General features: G+C 43.8%; 1 protein-coding gene and 1 long non-coding RNA gene across 2 annotated transcripts; one reads left to right on the top strand and one right to left on the bottom strand.

Annotated features, from left to right (window-relative positions):
* Positions 1-4391: 4391 nt before the first annotated feature.
* Positions 4392-6089, bottom strand: LOC105480136 (MAGE family member F1). Its single transcript, XM_011738644.2, has one exon. The coding sequence runs from the start codon at positions 5843-5845 to the stop codon at positions 4919-4921; it is 927 nt and encodes a 308-aa protein (XP_011736946.1). The 5' UTR covers positions 5846-6089; the 3' UTR covers positions 4392-4918.
* A 1440-nt stretch (positions 6090-7529) lies between these two features.
* LOC139361933 (uncharacterized) lies at positions 7530-18597 on the top strand. The gene is made up of 5 exons (XR_011619949.1): positions 7530-7744; positions 9093-9228; positions 14267-14385; positions 17224-17376; positions 18108-18597. It is a non-coding gene; the product is annotated as an uncharacterized lncRNA (long non-coding RNA).
* The last annotated feature ends 3400 nt before the right edge of the window (positions 18598-21997 follow it).

The following is a 21997-nucleotide window of genomic DNA, read 5'->3' on the forward strand; positions in this document are numbered from 1 at the left end:
TTCGTGCAGCACCCAATATCAGTCTAGCAAAGGTCAAAATTTTTCCATTGGTCCCTGTTGTCTTTGACCCACTCCAGGTGGGGATGGATGACCTCTGAACGGTAATTCACAATGGGGTCTCTGAGCAAGGGGAAGACCAGACAGTTACCCCGAGAGGCCTGTTGAGCCTTCTTTAGAGCTCATTGAATGTGACCAGACAAATAAGGAGGGTTCTCTGAGTTAGGCCTGCTGGACTTTCATTAGCAACCCCTCTGAGATGCTTTCTACATATACAAACACACACAAAAATGAGATGGACAGATGGCCTTCCAAATCAGATCCCTAACCTAGAACTCCAAGAGTGTCCCTTCCAAACTATTCTCCTATTCTCTGAGAAACCTCCTCGAAATCTTCCTGATTGAAGAGAAGTCTCTCAAACCAGGACTCTTCCTACTGATTAGAAAGAGCCAACCAAGACCCGCCCAGGAGCCAAACACACACCCCGCAATGGAGCTACAGACACCCCACCATAGGGCTACAGAACCAGTCAGGAGAAGGAAGAAGGTGTTGGCAGCACCTAGGATACTCACCAGACATCCCACACTGGGGATACAATAGACACCCTGTGATAGGGCTACAGTTAAGGGATGTCTCCCTGGGACTATTTCTCCATTGTAATTAAATCCATGCACATTGGGTTGGCAGCACCCTGCCAGTACAGAGTACTGGAGTTAGCCCCCAGTTCAAGAGAACTAGGTGACTGCTTGGGCTGGCTTCTGGATCCATCATTGGAGTGGGGCTACCTGTCCATGGTTCACTGGCCCCCCTCCAGCGATGAATCCCGGATGAGCCCCCAAATTTGTAACTGCCGAAAGGGTTCACATTGCCACTGCCTAGACAGCCAATTCATCAGACAGGGGAATTACAATAGAGAAAGAGTAATTCATGCAGAGCCGGCTGTGCGAGAGACCAGAGTTTTATTATTACTCAAATCAGTCTCTGATTCATAGTTTTTGAGGGAATTTCCTTCACTGGCTTTGCTTCCTAGTTGTACTATAATAAATATGATTTGGAGTAATCCATCTGCCAACACTCCCTCAACCAAATCTTCCCTGCCCCACACACACAGTGTTTCACCCAGGAAGATCTAGTTCTGTGTGTGTCTGAAGGGGGCAGGAGGGGGGATCTAGGCCTTCCTTCTCCCTCATGTGAGTGGCCATAAGCAAGAGAAGAATCTGTGTCTTGCCCTTAACATGGCCAATGTCTGCTCCACATATGGGCCCAGAGACCACACTATTAGCACTTCTGGGAAGCTGATAAGGACATCTGCAATGGAGGTCTTTCATCCTGAGGCAAGGGTACCAGTTCTGCCAGCATTTTGTATTATTTGAAAACAGTGCTGGGAATCATATTTGCAGATCCACAAATGCTATTTGATTATTCCATGGCATGAAAGATGAATTTGAAGTTTAGTGGAGAGGGCAGACTGAAGACTGAGGAAACACAGTTTGTAAGGGCAAAATACGCTAAGTTTGAGCAAAAATACATTCTACTTGTAGCCAGCACTCTGAGAACACTGGGAAGAGTAGGTAGAGCTGGGACCAACATTCAAAGACAATGCCCCAACTGTATTTTATCCTCATTTTTACCTGCTGGCCAGCGACTTCTCATAATTACCTTGGCTACACAGCCCTTGTTTGCATCTCCAGAGAGACAGTGGTGTCTGAAGAAAGAAGATGATTCAGGAGACAAATGACCCAAGTCTGGAAGGAATCTCAAGAAGGAAATGTACAATAGTGAAAAGTGCGACCTCTTGACTCAGATTTCATCTCCAATCCTTGTTCTGTCATGGTCTATCTGTGAGACCCTTATAGCATCTGAGTCTGTTTGCCTCATGCAAAATGGAACAGATGATATCTTCTAAGACAGTTATAAAAATCACTAGGCCAGGCGCGGTGGCTCACGCCTGTAATCCCAACACTTTGGGAGGCCGAGGCAAGCAGATCATGAGGTCAGGAGATCGAGACCATCCTGGCTAACACAGTGAAACCCCGTCTCTACTAAAAATGCAAAAAATTAGCCGGGTGTGGCAGGAGGCTGAGGCAGGAGAATGGAGGGAATCCGGGAGGCAGAGCTTGCAGTGAGCCGAGATCGCACCATTGCACTCTAGCCTGGGCGACTGAGCGAGACTCCATCTCAAAAAAAAAAAAAAAAAAAAAAAAAATCATTAAAACATGTAAAGCATAAAAAGCTGGCTCATCTTAGGTATTAAAAAAATAATTGGTAAAACTACTATCATTAGTGTCTGTCAAATAGAGATATTTGCAATGTGCTTGTGAAAAGGAGAAAAAGAATGCCTTTGGCCTTTAGTAGATATTTAGTCAATGGTCCCGTTAGTCCTGTCTTTACCATGCACCACTACATGTTTGACCTTGAGCAAAGCCACCTCTGTCATTGGTAAGACAGGGAGAATTTCTACTCTATCTCACTCCCGTAACAACTGCAGTGGTGACTGGAGATAATTACACACACCTCACTTGTTTTTTGGAGTTGTGATGACCAAAATTGAAGGCTAGGAATGGGGAACAATGTACTAGAATGAAACACACTGGATTTTGGGGCAACAGACTCGGGTTATAGTCTTGGTACTGCATTTTACCAACCAAAAGGCCTTAGGCAAATCACCCAGTAATCTGACCTCTCATCCCTGTGAGAAAATACAAATGTGAGAAACTATCATTATTGCTCCTAGAGGGCAAAGCCAGTCTTCTTCTTTTTTTTTTTTTTTTTTGAGACGGAGGTCTTGCTCTGTTGCCCAGGCTGGAGTGCAGTGGCACGATATCGGCTCACTGCAACCTCCACCTCCTGGGTTCAAGAGATTCTCCTGCTTCAGCCTCCTGAGTAGCTGGGATTACAGGCGTGCGCCACCACACCCAGCTAATTTTTGTATTTTTAATAGAGACAGGGTTTCACTATGCTGGCCAGGCTGGTCTCGAACTCCTGACCTCGTGATCCACCCACCTCAGCCTCCCAAAGTGCTGGGATTACACGCGTGAGCCACCACGCCCAGCCAAGTCTTCTCATTTTAATAGTTCTGGTACCCATCAATATTGTTAGCACCGAGTGGGCACTCAATATTTACATTTAATGAATTATAAACTATTCAGAAGTTGTATTTTTAACCATTACCAACTTTTTTGCCCATAAGCTGGTAGCTTTTGTCCCAATCTGATTTGGTGGATCCCTATGTTCCAAAGTAGTTTGTATTCCATGGCAACCTTAACATCCTCAGAGATGTTACTTGGACACAAATGGAAGAAAAAACTGACAAGAGAAAAGAAAGCAGCTCTTCTGTTTATGGCAGTTGCAGGGGAACAGTTTCACGATCTGCCCGCCCTGCCCCCCACCCTCTGGTTTGGGAATCACTTCTCTAAATTACCTATTATTCTAAGTACCTTTTCTATGGGATTTATCCTCACAGAAGGTGGTGGGCATTGAAGAAGCCAGAGCTGCTTACGGATGACTCTCCACGGATAATATGAAGGGGAGGGATGCCTTACAAGTCTCCTCCAAATGGGAGGCGGCAGGTGGAAAGCAGTAGGTAGAAACATGGAAGGGAGAACTGGGCTTCCTGGTGCCAGAGGAGAAATCTTGAAGTGGAAATTCTTGGTAGTAGTAGATTTATGTACCCTTCGTTCACACTACATAATATTCCAGAAGTATTACCTTATTTGATCTCTGAGGGCTTTGGTAGAAGAGGGAACCCTGTAGAAGTTGAAAAGGAGACAGAAAGGGTCAAAATTTTAACAATCACCATCTTTGTGCACTGTTAACAATCTGGTCTGGAAAGAGGACACTGGTGAAGGTAGAGTATTTTCCAGATCTGCCATGTATCAAGTACTGCTCATGTTACTGAGGAGTAGCTGTAATCTGAAACCAGTATTTTTATTTTTTATTTTTTTCTGAGAAAGGGTCTTGCTCTATATCGCCCAGGCTGGAGTGCTGTGTCGTGATCTCGGCTCACTGCAACCTCCACCTCCTAGATTCAAGGGATTCTCGTGCCTTGGCCTCCCAAGTAGCTGGGATTACAAGCGTGCACCACCACGCCTGGCTAATTTTTGTAATTTTAGTAGAAACAAGGTTTCTACTACTGACCAGGGTGGCCAGGCTGGTCTTGAACTCTTGACCTCAGGTGATCAGCCCGCCTCAGCCTCCCAAAGTGCTGAGATTACAACAAACCTCACTCAATCACCCCAGCTGGGTTAAATATCCCTTTGTAGTCTTCAACTTACTGCACTGTTAATTTCTCGTTTATTTACTTACTCTCCAACTCTGAAAAAAAGCAGGACCTTTATCTTGTTTAGTATTCTAACCCCAAGTGCCCACACAGTGCATCACAAAAAACAAGATACTCCACAAATGTTTAATTTATTAAATGTACCAGGGTATACTAATTCATTACATTTTAATTTTTCTATAGATACTCAAATAGCTAAGCAAATGGAGGTACATGCCAGTCTTTCTTCTTTTATATACAACAGACAAAAGTATTGGGAGGCTAGACACCAATCAGCTATTTTTTCTCCTGGAACCAGATCATCATACTGCTGAGTTCCTTCAAACCATTAAAGTACAGCCTTCCTTCCAATGCTCCATAATCTGTTCAAAATCACAGTATAAATACAAAGTTCTTCAAGCCATTTTACAAAACCAGCAAAACTCTACAACAAAATCCTACAGGAAAAAGTAGAACAATCTCATTTACAAACAGCATTTTAACAGTATTATTAAATGTAACAAAACATAAGATACAAAATCTAAATCCTTAAAGTCACACTATTTCTACAGAAATAAGACCCTCGCCCCACCTATACTACTTATGACTCAGGACAGTAGCTCATCCCCACGGGGACCCCACTGGCCAACTTTTCACCAACCCTCACCAGAGGTGGATGCCGGCCCTAGCACTGGCCCTGGCCCTCATACTGGCTTCAGCTCTGGCCTTGGCTCTGGCCCTGTCGGCCTCGTCTGCTAGGGCCTCACGGTACTGCACTGGCCAGTGCTGGGGTTCCTTCTTATGCAGCTTGGCCACGAACCCCAGGACTTTCATCTTGCTGATTTCCAGGTTGCTTCGGGGACCCCAAGAGAATTCATATTCCGGTGGACTGGTGTGAGGCACCCGCCTGTAACTGAGGTATCGCTGCTGCACAAAATCTTCCATAATAAGCCTCTTCGGATACCCAAAGAGGAAATGATACTTTGAGGGTTGCATCCCCAACCGATGCAGCATCTCCCAGACTTGGGCTTCCCTGGCCCTATTACCTCTCATATAGATAAGGCCCAGGATCATCATTAACAGACCCAACCTGGGGCCATCTCCTCCCAGATCCTCCTCCTCCTCTTCCTCCTCAAGAGGTTTTAGTTTGTTGATCAGGATGTAAGTGTGGTGCTTGCGGTCAAACTGTTTCAGCTCAAAACCAAAGACATACCGCAGATGCTCTGCGGCCCTTGCGATGATGTCCGGGAACAGAGCCTTCAAGTCTCCAATAACGTATTTCACCATCTCCGAGCGTGTGATGGGACTCTTCTTCTTGTCTTTCACCAGGAGGAACTGCACCAACTCCGCCACCGTCCGATTCAGACGGCGGCAGGCCCTGCGCCTTGCCAAGGCTTTGGCTGCCAAGGCCCTCGCGCCTTTCCGGGTGAGGGCGGGCTCCGCAGCCCCCTCCTCCCTCCCGGCGCCAAGCTCCTCCTTGGGGCGCTCCTGCGAGGCGGTCCGGGCCCGGGTCTCACCATCATGGCCGCCATCCTTCTCCCCCTCGGCCTGCGGGACCGGGAGCCCCCTGCTCTCTGGTGTCTGCAACATGTTTTCGGGCAGGCAGGTGCACAGCGCGTGCACGGGCCGAGGGGTGTGGAAGCCGCCGTGCAAGCCCCGGGGGAGAGGCTGGACAGCGGCTGGGGCGGCGGGAGTACGAGGAGCAACGGCAGAAGGAACTTTGTAGCTGCTGGGCCGCACCGCACGGGAGTCAAACCTGCTGCCGCAACGCCGCCAGCAGCCGGGACCTGCGGCGCGCAGCCTCAGTCCGCGCCCGCGCGAGGGGCCGCTTCCGGCCACCTCAGCCAGGATGGCGACCCTAGCGCCGCGCGAAGCCCCTCCTTTTCCGGCCCCTTCTGGGTGGGGGCGTGTGCCCGGGCTGCTATAAGTGGAAGTGCCCTGGAGGGTGGGACGTGGGTGCACCCTGTGCAGGATTTTAGGCTCGAAAACTCGGGGGCGGGGAAATGTAACCAGGACTCTCCCATCCAAGGCATGCAGACTGGGGAAGTTTCAGTGTACAAGGGATGAAATAGGGATGGAGTGCCACTCACGTTCTTTCTGCAAGTGCCTATTTGTAAGTGTGTGTATCTCGGATTTTCAGTGCTTTACCGTGGCTCTAGTGCAGAGTGCACGGTGAAGGCTGGGAGGTAAGACTGTGCGAGACAATTAGTAAGGGATGCTAGGGAGATTGAAATTTATTCTGGACATAAAGAGAAAATACTGCAGCGGGATTTAAGCAAGTGAGTGTCCAGACCAGATCTGTGTCTTCATGTTCTGGTGGTATTGTGGAAGATGGATTGGAGTTCGGCCGGCTAAAAGCTAGAATCCAGTTTGGAGGATTATTATAGTGCAAACTAGGAATTGGGACCTGGCCTATTCACTGGGGTGTATCTTCAGTGCCTAGAGCAGTGCCTGACACAGAGAGGAACTCAATAAATATTATTCAATGGGTCATTATGGTAAGGGAGTAAGGACAGCAGATTCCATGGGGATCAGAGGAAAATGATAAGATATACTGAGGAAGTACAGCAGAAATAGGGACTGGTTGGAAGAAAGGGGAAGTTTTTTGGTTTTGTTTGTTTGTTTGTTTTTGTTTTGCTTTTTGTTTTTGCCCAAGTCAAATTTGACTACTGCCATGTATTTCTTCTTTTTCTCTTTTTACAGACTCTGAGCTTTCTTCCGCTTCTTGCTCCTTCCTTCCTTCTTTACTTCCCTTCTTCTTTCCTTCCTCCCCTTCTACCTTCCTCCCTCCCTCCTTCCCTTCCTGCCTCCCTTCCTCCCTCCCTCCCTCCCTCCCTCCCTTCCTTTCTTCCTTCCTCCCTTCCTTCCTCCCTCCCTCCCTCCCTCCCTCCTTTCCCTGTCTGAAATGCCTTCTTTGTTACCTCCATTTCTCCAAATCCTGTCCACCATTCAGGGCCCAGTTTAAACATCACCTTCCCAAACCTTCGTTAGTCACCATGCATAGAAGTTAATTTATTGTCATCTCTGAATCACCTTAGCAATTTGTTAACAACCACGTATACAGGCCTATTAGGTGCCAAGCTCCATTCTAAGCATTTTTCAAATATTAATTCATCGGATTCTCACTAATGTAGGTACTAATACCATCATCCCCATTTTATAGATGATTGTGTCTTTTCTGTGGCACAGTTTGCTACTTACTAGCTGTATAATCTTGGGCAAGTTACCTAAACTTCTGCCCTTCTGTTGCCTTATCAGTAAAATGAGTATAATAGTAGTAACAGCATTGTGGAGATTATGTGAAGTAATGCACATAAGCATTTAACACAGTGCTTGGTACATATTGATATTCAATAAATGTTAGCTGTTAATTATTGCATATTTTTATATGCAATATACAATATTAGAATTGCAAGATGAACTGTCCTGGAATGCCTAGCACTCTGTGGAGATGCGGAGGAGGTGTCCTGGGACAAAGCACAGAACCAGGTCAGTACTCACCCATTCTGTGACCTTGCACAGGATGCTCAAACACTCTGGGCCACTTTTTTCCGATACTGTAGCCCTGCTAGGTAAGTGGTATTATTAGCCCCATTTTCCAGGTGAGGTTACACACAAGGAGGTTAAGTAACTTGCCCAACATCACACAGCTGGGACGTGAGCCCATATAGTATGACTCCAGAGACCGTGCTCTTAACCACTACATTTGTGGATGTTAATTATTATTATCATTTACTATACTTTGTACTATAATGTGTTGTGCTTATCTTATTACTCTTCCCAAACCAAACATCCTAAAAGCTAGGGCTATGTCTTTAACTCTTTTGAAGAGCTTCTCATAGTCAATACTCGATATATAATTGGCAATGAATAAATGACAGAATGCTTTACTTTTTTTCCCTGGGAAATAACAGTTACTTATTTTAAGTAAATATCTGACAGACTTTTCTAAATCTAAATATGAAATCTTCCTTTTAAAAACTTTTGAAAATATATACCCATTTGTATCATATGACTTACAAAAACTGAAAGTATGTGAATGAAGCAGGAGAAGATGTTTATTATAGCCCAGCTCAAGGCTGTTATTAGTTTTCATTGTGCCAAACATTTTATGTACAATATAATTTAGTCCTCACAAATCCCTATTAAGAAGGTATTATTATCCACATTTACAAATGGGAAAACAGTCACAGAGAGGTTAAATCACCTGCCCCAAACCACCCATCTGTTAAGTGCTAGACAAGAAATGAAAACCCAGATTTGTAAACTCTGAAGCAAGACTGCCTGGTTATCTGTTTTTCCTGAAGGTAGAGCGAGCCACCCATACCTAAAAGGACAGGGCTAGAGATAAAATAGTCCACTTGCATATTTTCCTCACTACAAGGATTGCCAGGAAGATATGCAGGAGATATATGCATGGAAAGGAGCATGCAGAAGATACATTAAATGAAAAGAATTTTGAGGGACAAATCTGTGGTAATAGGGCTGGATTTTAAGAACTGAATGAATGACAATACTGCTCATAAGAAGGAACAAATTACTGACACCATGTGAATGAGTCCGGCAGATATGTTGAGTGACAGAAGAAAGATACAAAAGATTATACATATAATATGATTCCATCCATTTGATGTTCAAGGCAGGATAAACTAATCTACGGTGATAGAAATTAGGACAGTGGAGGCTTGGGGTGGTGTTGACTGGAAAGGGGTATCCAGGAACTTTCGGAGGTGATGGCAATGTTCTGTGTCTTGATTTGGATGTAGGTATACATTTGTCAAAACTTGTCAGACTGTACACTTAATAGCTATGCATTTCTTTTCTTTTTTTGAAACAGGATCTCACTCTGTTATCCAGGCTGGAGTAGTGCAGTGGCACAATCTCAGCTCACTGCAGTCCCTGCCATTGCAACCTCCACCTTCCAGGTTCAAGTGATTCTCTTGCCTCAGCCTCCAGAGTAGCTGGGATTACAGGTATGTGCCACCACACCTGGTTAATTTTTGTATTTTTAGTAGACATGGGGTTTCACCATGTTGGCCAGGCTGGTCTCAAACTCCTGACCTCAAGTGATCCACCTGCCTCAGCCTCCTAAAGTGCTGGGATTAGAGGCATGAGCTACCACACCCAGGCAGGTATGCATTTCATAGTGTATGAATCATACCTCAAAATTTATAGAAATAAAAAGGATTTTAAAAAATGAACAGCCCTTTAGGTATGGGAGGTGGTGAGGAGTAAGAAAGGTGAATGGACTTTGCTTTACCACTTGCCAGTCCCTAGATGTTACCATGTTATAGTGGAAGGGATGCAAACAATCATTTTTCTCATTTCATTATGTCCACCATGTAACTGGACCGGCAGACTTTTTTTTTTTTTCTTTTTTCTGAAATGCAGTCTCGCTCTGTCGTCCAGGCTGGAGTGTAGTGGCGCCATCGCAGCTCACTGCAAGCTCCATCTCCAGGGTTCACCTCATTCTCCTGCCTCAGCCTCCCGAGTAGCTGGGACTACAGGCGCCCGCCACCTCACCAGGCTAGTTTTTTGTGTGTTTTTTAGTAGAGACGGGATTTCACTGTGTTAGCCAGGATGGTCTCGATCTCCTGACCTCGTGATCCGCCCTCCTCGGCCTCCCAAAGTGCTGGGATTACCGGGCGTGAGCCACCGTGCCCGGCAACAGGCAGACTTTTAACACATTCCTTACCTAAGCTTTTAAAAGGGACAAAAGGTATATGTCTTTGGTTTGGGAGATGATGAAACATATACTTCAGTGACTATTGGGTTGGAATCTTCTTGAGAGAGGATCCTTCTTAGCCTAGACTAGAGTCTTCAAAAGCTCACAGTGCTTCGTACAGTTTCATACGTGGAAGGGAGGAGGATGTTCCACTGGAAAAGTAGATTTGCGGCTGAGCTGTCCTGGAATGCCAGCACGCTGTGGAGATGCGGAGGAGGTGTCCTGGTACAAAGGGCTGAAGCACGTCAGTACTCGCCCATTCTGTGACCTTGCACAGGCTGCTGAACCTCTCTGAGCCACCTTTTCCTCATCTTTAGGCCCTGACAACCCTTGTTTTGCCCATCCTCACAGAGTTATTTTGAAGTTCAATCAAGATTATAAATGTAAATAAGCGTTTAAAATGCTCCACCGTTAAGAAATAAATATAAAATATTACAGACCCTTTTCTAAAAGAGACGTGGTGGAAAAATCCCAGTAATGAGGGTGACTGGCCTCTTATACAGACATTTCGGAATAGCTTACACATTCCTCGTTGAAAAAACTGTCTGGCCAAAAAAGATTAAATAAAGAAATGTCAAGTACTGACACTCTGTTTGAGGCCAATGAATACTTTGGTACGGAGCCAGGGTTATCTTGTTGGATTCCTTCTAAACTTGGCAATAGAGTCCTCCAAACTCTTGAATGCCTTCTTCACATAGGTGCTGAGTAACATGTCACCCCAGATCTGATGGTCCCCAGGCTGCATAGGTGCTTGTGTCTTCCCTATTTCTCCTGACAGTCTTGATAGCCGTGCAGCTGATCCGGCTTCAAGCAGGGATCAGAGGAAGAGCTTTGTCCCTATCCCTAGGCTGGGACAAATTGAAGGCTGGTTTTGTCAGAGCAGAATGGGCAGAGTGTGAGGCTTTGGGTCCCTCTGTGGGGCTGGGATTGAGGCAGGATGGCCAGGCAGATGATTCGATCTGACTTGGGTAATGAAAATTGTTTGTTACTGTTTGAAGAGTAATTGTGTAAGCAACAGTACTTCTGTGTTTGGCTGCCAGTGACTCACCAGTGTCTGTAATATAACACCAAACCCAGAGGAGGAGCAGACCCTGGCCTGCGGGGGAGGGGGAATGGCAGGGGGCAGAAGGCCCCCTACTCATTCTTCCCCTTCTCCCTCTTCCACTGTCCCACCCCCTCTCTAAACCTTGAAGGAGAGTTGGCGAGAAGGCATTTGCCACCTGGACACAATGAGGCCCAGTGCAAGGGGCGGGCGAGAGCCTGGCCAGGAGCCAGGGCCCTGGTCTGAATGGCTGTTGCCAAGGGGCTGCCAACAGCCCATCTCAATCCCCAAGAGGCCAGGCAAGGGCGGGGGCCCCAACCCCCACCTCCGAGGCCCACCTCACGCCATTTGCAGGCCGTGATCAGAATGTGCAGGATGCGGGGTCTTTGAGCGGCTGAACAGAGCCGTTTCCCCTCTGCTGGCCGCCGGTCCGCTTGGATTAGAGCGGCCTCTCCGGAGCCCCTTTGTGGGCTGCTTGTTATTCCGCACGCACAGAGCACTGTGCATTCATCTTTATTAGTTCTAATTGCTTCCCCATTCTAATGGGATCTTGATATTCCCATACAATTGAAAGGAAATGTATTCATTAAAATAATTCTTCTCCTAACTGCTGCTTCAAGCTGCTCCTCTAAGTGACATTGTCTCTCTAACCACAGCCTGCTGAGGCCTCTTATTAAGACTCTAGTCAAAAGCCAACTTTGGGCAGCAAACTTTCCTTGCAGGAGTTTCCAGACACTGAAGAGAGGGTGCTTTTTAATCGGCTCACACACAGAAGTTGGAGGCCAGCTGGTGTAATTGGGGGTGCTGCTCCAGGTGGATGGAGGGAGAAGGGCTCGCCTCCAGCTCTGCCTCCCATAACAATGACCCCTTTCTGCACACCACCCAGCTCATTTGGAGAGGGCTTCTCCCCCTGTCATGTGTGTGAAACTTCTTGTTTATGCCACAAGCAGTTACTAGGTGTGTTTTAAGCCCAAGGCACTGAGTAAGGTGCTGTGGGAAGCGTGGAGACAGGGCTGTAGATTCCAGGCGTTTACGGTCTTGGTGGGTGGCTCCCAACTCCAAGTCCCTAGAGTTAGGTATGAGAGGAAAGGCTGGCAGAGTTCTCCATGTTCAGAGAGCTTACTAGGATCACGAACTGAGAAAAGCAGGCTATTATTTCATAAATATGTTTGATTTAATAACCAAAATCTTTCAAGCTGTGGGACCATGGGGGTAATACAAGAAGCTTTTTGGGACATTGGGAACCACTGATCTATTTCAGGGAATAAGCTGTCGTAAAAAGAATGACTACGTCAATGTGTGCTCTTGACATCAGTGGTATCAATAAAGTGTTATGGGAATTTGGAGGGGTGGAAGGGAGTATGTGCTGGGCACTGCACAATTGCTTGAATCTTATTTAATCCCCGGAACAGCCCTTTGAGGGAAGCATAATTATTCCCCATTTTACAAATGAAATTTAAGAGAAGTTAGATAATGTTTCCACTGTCAAGAGCTGGAGTCAGGATGAACACCAGCCTTCTGATTCCAAAACACAGGCTATTTTCACGGCATCTCTCACATCATATCTGTCTTGGGCGATCAGAGGTTTCCTGTGGGAGGTGGTGTTTGATCCCCCTTGAGGCCTTTAGGAATAGTGGGTTGTCAACAGGCAGGGAGTGTGGTCCCAAAGGAAGCAAAAACACACACAGGGACTAGGAAGAAGCTGGCATATCAGGAAATGACAAGAGTCCAGGTGGCCCAGACGCTGGAGTGTGTGCCGAGGTGGAGGAGGAGAAAAGCAGAATGGTTTGTGAAGGCCAAATTTTAAAGAGCCTTGCTTGTCAGGAGTTTGGATTTTATCCTGTAGATAATTCTCCAAGGAGGATACTTGAAGCCTCCAGATAAACACAGTATTTCTTTCAGGGACATCAATTTTCCTTGAAGTGAATAATTTTAAACATCTTCATATTAAAAGAAATTCAGATATATCATGGAGTAGAATGCAAAATTCTCATGAATTTTTAAGAGAAAACAGGAGACTTCAAAGAGAGTTTGGGTGTGCTGGCAGGAGCTTCAGGCTCTGCAGTACCCTGGGGGAACATAACATCTTTTGTCTACTGTTGGTGTGCTTCAGTGGTAAAGATTGAGAAGCACTGATTTTACACAAACTGTTTTGATCCCAGGAATAAAATTGTTAGCTGTATTTCAAGATGGGAGGCAGGGGCCTGGAAGAGAGGTTGGGCAGGGTGGGGACTGAGGGCAAGAAGCCACTTAGGAGGCTGTTGCAATAAACTCTCCGGAGACATAAAGGGCCTGGGGGCTGCCTGGGCCTCAGAGCTCACCTCTTTGCCCTGGTACTTTTGAGGGGGCTGCCTGAGAGACACCCACCTTGTAACTGCTCCTTTATTTTATTCTATTTTATCTTATTTAATTTTTTGAGATGGAGTTTCACTCTTGTCGCCCAGACTGGAGCGCAATAGCTCCATCTCGGCTTACTGCAACCTCCACCTCCTGGGTTCAAGTGATTCTCCTGCCTCAGCCTCCCAAGTAGCTGGGATTACAGGCATGAGCCACCATGCCCGGCTAATTTTTGTATTTTTAGCAGAGACGAGGTTTCACCATGTTGGTCAGGCTGGTCTTGAACTCCTGACCTCAGGTGATCTGCCCATCTCAGCCTCCAAAAGTGCTGGGATTAGAGGCATGAGCCACCATGCCTGGCAGCTCCTTTCTTTTAACAAACTCAGCGATAAGACTAAGATGGCCAAGGAGGCTATAGCAGAAGCAGTGGAGAGAGGGTCTGGGCCAGGAACAAGTCTTGCAGAGAACCTTCGTGCCCTGGCCTCTTCATCGATGATGCTGCCCTCCAACTACCTTCTGGCTCAACAGGCCTGTTAGCTTACCTGCTGGAAGGTGAGTGACTGGACCAGTGATTCTTGGGGAGCACTGCCTTGTTGCAGCATCCAGCCTTCATACGCTGGTGGGCAGTTTTGTTTTACCCAGTGTGGTGGCCAACACCCTATGGTCAAGAGAGACTCAAGGGAAGGAGGAAGGGGGGATAAGCATCCTCCCTGAAGACCAAGGCCGCGCTTGACTTCTCCTTGTCATCAGTAGATGGAGATAGCCCACCTCAATTAGCCAAAATCCCTAACTCATATGGGTCTTTCTGGAGGGGTCAATTCTTATGTAGTTCATAATTTGTTTATTGAATCATCTTTGTTTTTAAAGCATTACAAAATAACTTAGTGCTTTTTCTCCTAATTTTTAGAAGATACTATTTATTGTAGAAAATTGAGAAAATCTTGACCATCAAAAATAAAAAAACCAAAACAGAAAAACACCTGTAATTCCACCACCCAGGAGCAACTACAGAAAACAAATACATTGGTGGGTGTCCTCCTCCAATTTTTCTAAGTACATACAATTTTATTTTTTTAATGGAGTCATTTTGTGTATACTACATGTATACTTTGGCTTTGTATATGCATAACATATATTTCTTCACATACCTTGAGTCTTTCACTCTAATTAATATTTTCCTGTAAGGTAATTATTTGTGATTGAAGTTGCCCATGGATCCCTTGTCACCTTTAATGCCTATTGTTATAGATTTAGTTTGTTTTCAGTTTTTCATTATTAAATAAAATGTGGGGAACTTATTTGTGGCAAAATTTTTCACAGGGAAATATTATAAATATTTTCTCTTATACAAGTAATCATTTTATTGCTGAAAAATGTAAGTTAAGGCAAGAAAACAATTAAACACCTGAAAAGTTACCATTCAGAAATCATATCTGTATACCTTTCAGTGCCTAGCCTCACAGATTTAATTCTGTGCATATGTTTATATCTATACATAAATAGATACATTGAATAAAGTCTATAAGTCTGGTATAGATACATTTTTATTAAAACAATACTATTTTCTAGCCTGCTTTTTCTTTTTCTTTTTTTTTTTTTTTTTTTTTTTTTTTGAGACGGAGTCTCGCTCTGTCGCCCAGGCTGGAGTGCAGTGGCGCGATCTCGGCTCACTGCAAGCTCCTCCTCCTGGGCCGACGCCATTCTCCTGCCTCAGCCTCCCGAGTAGCTGGGACTACAGGCGCCCGCCTCCGCGCCCGGCTAATTTTTTGTATTTTTAGTAGAGACGGGGTTTCACCATGTTAGCCAGGATGGTCTCTATCTCCTGACCTTGTGATCCACCCGCCTCAGCCTCCCAACGTGCTGGGATTACAGGCGTGAGCCACCGCGCCTGGCCAAGCCTGCTTTTTCTTAATAGATAATGACTATCCTTGTCATTAGTGTTCAATATTATCATTTTACTGCTTTCTAATAATACATTGTATAAGTGTTTAACATTCATCCTGTTATTTATTTGAGTTTTTCCTGGACCGTTCTTCTTTTTCTTATTTTTTGCAAGAGTTCTTTAAATAGTAAAGATATGAAATTTTTTGTCATGTTGCAAATATCTTTCCTAGATTATTCATTTTTCCTTGGGACTTGTTTGAGGTAAGTTTTCAGTCTTTATTTTCATAATTACAAAAATAAAACATGGCCGGGCCCGGTGTAGTCCCAGCACTTTGGGAGGCCGAGGGGGGCGGATCGCGAGGTCAGGAGATCGGGACCATCCTGGCTAACACAATGAAATCCCGTCTCTACTAAAAGTACAAAAAATTAGCCGGGCGTGGTGGCGGGCGCCTGTAGTCCCAGATACCCGGGAGGCGGAGCTTGCAGTGAGCCGAGATCACGCCACTGCACTCCAGCCTGGGCAACAGTGCATGACTCCGTCTCAATAAATAAATAAATAAATAAATCATGATTTTTATAAACATTAGAAAATACAGATAAAAAGAAAAACAATTAAAACGAAATAACCCTAAATCCCACTAACTAAAGGTAGCCACTATTAGTATTTTAGACTATATCTTTCTATTCTTTCCTATTTCCCAATATAGATGAGTAGGACCGTGTAAGTATGATATATTTTTTAAAATTGGGATTATTCTATATATAATTGTGACCTACTTTATGCACTAAATCGATTTTGAAAATCTTTCTATGTCAACACAAATTAATCTGTACCATTACGTATTAATTTTATTTTAAAAATAGATAATGCTTTTACACAGTTCAAAAATCAAAACATTAAAAAGCATATGTTGAGAATTCTTGTTCCCACACGTCCCCATTCACTTGGTTCTCTGCCTTCCCTTCCCATAGGTCACTGCTTCTCCTAGTTACAAGCAAATGCAGATATATATTCCCCATCCTTTCTTACACAGAAGATAACACACTGTATACACTATTGGGCACCTTACTTTTTTGTTTTTGTTTTTTGTAGAGACTATTACTTTTTAGCAGTTTTAGGTTCACAGCAAAATTGAGAGCAGGATTCAGAGATTTCCCATATATATCCTGTCTGCACACGTGCATAGCCTCCTTCACTATCAATGTCCCCCACCAGTTGATACATTTGTTACAATTGATGCATTTGTTAAAAGTATCCATTGTAACAATAATAAATATATAATAAATAATAATAATGTATCAATTATAATACATTTGTTAAATATATTAACTTTAACAAATATATCAACTTCTGTAACAAATGTAATACATTTGTTAAATGTATTAACAAATGATAATAAATAATAATAAATGTATCAATTGTAATACACTTGTTAAATGTACTGATTGTAACAAATGTATCAATTTTTGTAACAAATGTATTGCATTTGTTAAATGTATCAATTGTAACAAATGTATCGACTGCTGGGGGATTAACATACAATTAACACATTTGTTACAGCTGACAAACATACATTGGCATCATTATCACCAAAGACCATATTTTACATTAGGGTTCACTCTTGGTGTTGTTTATTCTGTGAGTTTGGACAAATGTATCATGACATATATCCACCACTATAGAATCATACAAAGTATTTTCACTGCCCTAAAAATCTCCCGTGTCCACCTGTTCATCCCTCCCCTCTGGCACCTTCCTTAAAAAAAAAAAACAAAAATACAACCCAAAAAATGGCGTATAGTGGAGACTTCCATATCAGTATATAGAGAGTTTCCTGGTATTTCATGGTATGGATGGATCATAATATCTAACCAGCCCATATAATTGGACATTCGAAATATTCCTGATATTCTGCTGTTATACATAATTCTATAATATGTACATATGTCATTTCTGTCCATGTGCAAATATATTTGCAGGAAAAATTCTGAGAGTAGGACTGATGAATCAAGGGGAAAATAGATTATCAGTAACATCAATAGAAAATATCAAATTGCCCTTCATAAGGATGTACCATGTTGCACTCCTACCAGCAAAGAATGAGGGTATCTCTTTCCCTACAACATTAGCAAGTGAGTATATTTTGGATATGTGCAAATCTGATAGGTGAAAAGGGGGTATATCATTGCAACTCCTATATAATTTGCTCTCCTGTTATTATAGATAAGATTGAACATTCTTTCATACGCTTAAAAACTATTTGTGTTTTTTTCTGAAAATGGGTACCTTTTTGTTGGGATATTGGTTTTGATTTGTAGAAACAAATATGTATTAGAGTGATTGACCTTCTGCGAAATGAGTTGTAATTTTTTTTTCAGTTAGCCATTTATTTTTCTACTTTGCTTATGGGGTTTATCCATGCAGGAGTTTTAAGATTTTTATGTAGATGTATTTTTCAGTCTTTTATTTCATGACTTCTTGATTTTTGAATCAGTTAGAAAAGTCTTCACTGCTCCAAGATTATAAAAGAGTTCTATTATTATTCTGGCAATTTTATGGTTTTATTTTCCGCATTTATTTCTCTGATCCAGTTGAAATTTATCCTGGCATGCTGTGAGAAATATTGATCCAGCTTCTATCTTTTTCCAGTTAGCCAAATGCGCTTTATTTAAAAATCTATCTTTGTCTCACTGATTTGATATTTTTTATAGACCAGATTCTCGTATTTACTTGGGTCTGTTTCTGTGCTTTCTAGTCTGTTCCATTGGTCTGTCTATACAGCACCATTTTTGATAGCTATATAGTATTGCTTTTTATGTGTTGCATAATTTATTTGACTAATTCGTTTTTGTTAAACTTTCAGGTTGCTTCTGGTTTTTCAATATTCCAAACAGTGCATCGGTGAATAAAATCCTGGCACACATGCATTTGTGTGTATAGTGAATCAATCCTGTCCTTTCCATTTTTATACATGGAATTTCTGGGTCAAAGATATGTGCCTCCTTAGGCTTTTTTCATACATATTGCCAAAATGCCTTTATACCAGTTTACACCCCCTCCAACCATGTGTGAGTGCAGATTCCCCTACCCATGCCAACTCTCAGTATAATAATTCTTTTTAATCATTGCCAATCTGATCAGCAAAAAAAGGTCTCTTATTGCCGTTTTAATTTGCCTTTCTTTGAATGTTAGTGAGGCTGAATATTTTTTCAATTTATGGTGGGTTTTGATGTACAGAAGTTTTTAATTTTTTTTGTAGTCAAATCTATTAATCTTTTCCTCTATGGTCTCTGCTTTTGTTGACATGTTTAGAAAGTCCTTCCCCATCCTAAGATTATAAAATATTCACTCATATTTTCTTCTAGTACCTTTACGATTTCATTTCCATCTTTATCCATCTGGTATTCATTTTGATGAATGGTGTGAGCTGGGAAATAACGTGTATTATTTATTTATTTATTTCCTGTATGGGTACTCAATTCTTTCATCACTGTTAAAAAGCACATATTTGTGTGTGTGTGTGTGTGTGTGTGTGTAACTATTCCTAAAGTGAACATCTTGAACAGCTGGACACTGAAGGGAACGCAGCTCTACACTTTGGGTCATCATTAGAAATATTAGCTTAGCAGGCAGATGTGGCACTTTCTAACAGATGTGAGCTTTTGAGTCAAATGGATTGACATTTGACATTCAAATCCTAGCTTTGCAGCTCACTGCTGGTGCAACTTTGAGCAAACCAATGATCCTCCCTGAGTCTTGGTTTCTTCACCTATAAAATGGGATAATAATACGTATAGGACTGTAATGAGAATTAAATGAGCTAATGTTTGTAGCGACTGTCTACATATGCCTTTCACATCATGGACAGTCAATATTTATCACTTGCCCTTTACACTGCAACCATCATGCTCCCTTCTCCCCATCAAGTGAGCCCTCAGGCCTTGACTGTAAATAAGATATGCTGGAGTGGGGAGAGGTTGGATGCTGTGCTTGCTTTTTATAGGTTTTCTATCTTTACCCTGTGATCAGACTTCCATGTGTTATGTCTTGCTGCTTTTAGTGTCTTTTCATTAGCAGCCTTTCTCTCCCCTTCTAAAAGTACTGCTTTTAATCTTATAACAGCTAGAAAACCAGACAACAGGATTGTTCGAAGTATATATAAATTAAGAGTAACTGGGATCTGAGTGAGAGCCCGAGGGCCTCTCCTATTGTATAACGTGGTGGTTCTGGGCTCTGGCTGTACGTTAGAATCACCTGGGGAGCTTTGAAAACATATCCATGCCTGGGTCCTACTCCAGACCAATTAAATCAGAACCTCTGGTGGTGGGGCCCAGGCATGGGTGTGTTGAAAAACTCTGCGGGTGATTCTAATGTGCACGCAGGGCTGAGAACCATTGCTTGTGTGCGCAGGCTTTGTGAGATCCACATTTACTGCTGAGAGGTTTTTCCCGCTGGTTCTCTCCCAAAGCGTGCCCCAAGTTGGGGCGGCAGCTCTGTGGAGCAGAAGGCCAGATGGTGGAGGTATCGGCGATGTTTAGGCTGCTGCTGTGCTTGCTAAAGTGAACAGCCCCAACACTCAGGTCTGTGTAAGAGCACGTTCCTCAGGGCTTTCGGAGATGATGTCAGTTTGTCTTTAAGATGGAGCTGTTTTAGTCCCCGTCCTGATGCAGCTTCCCCTACCTCTAGAGGATCCCTGGGACCATGCTGACTTTGACTCCTGAGGAGAGTGGGAGATAATGAGAAATAAATCTTCAGAAAACACCTTTAGTTTTTATTTCTATTTTATTTGCATATTTGTTCTCTTTTTCTCTTGGCTCCTTCTCTGTCCTCAAAAACTTATGTAGGTGATATAGTTTGACTGTGTCTCCACCCAAATCTTATCTTGAATTGTGGCTCCCTTGGGAGGCCAAGACAGGCGGATCACGAGGTCAGGAGATCGAGACCATCCTGGCTAACACGGTGAAACCCCGTCTCTACTAAAAAATACAAAAAACTAGCCGGGCGAGGTGGCGGGCGCCTGTAGTCCCAGCTACTCGGGAGGCTGAGGCAGGAGAATGGCGTGAACCCGGGAGGTGGAGCTTGCAGTGAGCTGAGATCCGGCCACCGCACTCCAGCCTGGGCAACAGAGCGAGACTCCGTCTCAAAAAAAAAAAAAAAAAAAAAAAAAAAAAGAATTGTGGCCCCCATAATTCCCATGTGTTGGGGGAGGGACCCAGCGGGAGATAATTGAATCACTGGGGAGGTTTCCCCCATACTGGTCTCATGGTAGTGAATCAGTCTCATGAGATCTGATGCTTTTATAAGGGGTTTCCTCTTACATTTGGCCCTCATTCTGTCTTGCCTGCCACGATGTAAGATGTGCCTTTCACCTTCCGCTATGATTGTGAGGCCTCCCCAGCTATGTGGAACTGTGAGTCTCTTTTTCTTTATACATTACCCAGTCTCAGGTATGTCTTTATCATTAATGTGAAAACGGACTAATACAGTAGGTGACATGTGTCCAGCCTGCTTGGTTCCCAACTTTGCTGGATCTATTCTATCTGTGGATGGAGCCACTCTCTCCCAAATGTACACTTACCATCAACTATTGGTGGACCCACTTGGTCTCCTGGCAAATAGATAAAAAATGTGCTCCCTACAGCCTACAAATTGGGCACCAACATCACAGCTCCTTGCTACAAAGTCAGCCTTCATGCTATTCTCAAATTCTAATAACCTGCCTGGGGGCTTAGCCCATGGGCTTGAGACCCCTTCCTGGTGTTTTGCCTGGTTCATCTAAAACTAGGGCCTCCCTGGCTCCACCAGATCCTGTGGCGGAAAAGTCGCCACATTTTCTAATGAATTAAAGCCAATTCCTGCAAGCTTAGCAATGAAGGGAGCGTCTCTGTGTGGAGAGGGTTGACTAGAATTTCTCCTTGAGATTTCTCACTCATCATCCCCACCCTTCAACACACACAGGCCAGCTGAGACCAGGCTGGATTCCTCAGACCAGCCTTTACCACAGGTTGGGGGAAAAACAGAAATAAACAGAGAGAGTAACATGAGCCCATAAAATCTTGTTTACAAGATACGGCTTGATCGTGAGGGCTCAGGGCCTGCCCTCACCAGTGTGGGGGCTGCCTCTGCGTGGTCAGTGCCATGGCACCAGCCCCGGCCTTGGGGCAGAAGCTGGGACAGCTGTGCTCTTGAAAGTTCAGATGGACCCACTAAATAAAGAATGGAGTTGAGAAGAAGACGAGAGTTCCCCTTGTGTCTGATGCCACCATCTGAATCACAGAGTTCTGTATGAGGATCTGTCTCTTCCCGGGATGATTAGAAATGATTGCTCTTTTTAGTGGTAAATAAGCCTTAAGGCTGCATAGAGAAGGAATGGGGTGGGCAAACACTAGCTTACTACCTCACCCCAATGCCTTGACCGGTCTTGCTAGAAGTGCGGTTTTGTATCCACAAAAGACAATGACTTTTCTTTAGATACGTTCAGTTGAGAGGCAAAATGTTACAGCATTGTGAAATACTCTGTGATGTTCACGGCAGAGCAAGAGGTGAGCAAACTGAGGGTTATTTGCAAAGAATGCTGATGATATTCTTTTCAAAGAGCTCCCAACAATCATCCAGGGAAGAAAAATACAAGGGTGTATCAGTTTGGAGAGACTTTTTTTTTTTTTTTTTTTAAACTTGGAAGTCTGTGCAAAAGCTCTGTCTGTTTTGGTGCTGATTTCTTCTTCACTGTCTTCAGGAGAGATCTCATCCCCT

This window comes from Macaca nemestrina, chromosome 2 (genome assembly GCF_043159975.1).
Source record: "Macaca nemestrina isolate mMacNem1 chromosome 2, mMacNem.hap1, whole genome shotgun sequence".
Classification (NCBI taxonomy): Eukaryota; Metazoa; Chordata; class Mammalia; order Primates; family Cercopithecidae; genus Macaca; species Macaca nemestrina.

Bases quoted from the DNA above. Each gene is read 5' to 3' on its own strand.
- LOC105480136 (XM_011738644.2), bottom strand. From the start codon at position 5,845: ATGTTGCAGACACCAGAGAGCAGGGGGCTCCCGGTCCCGCAGGCCGAG.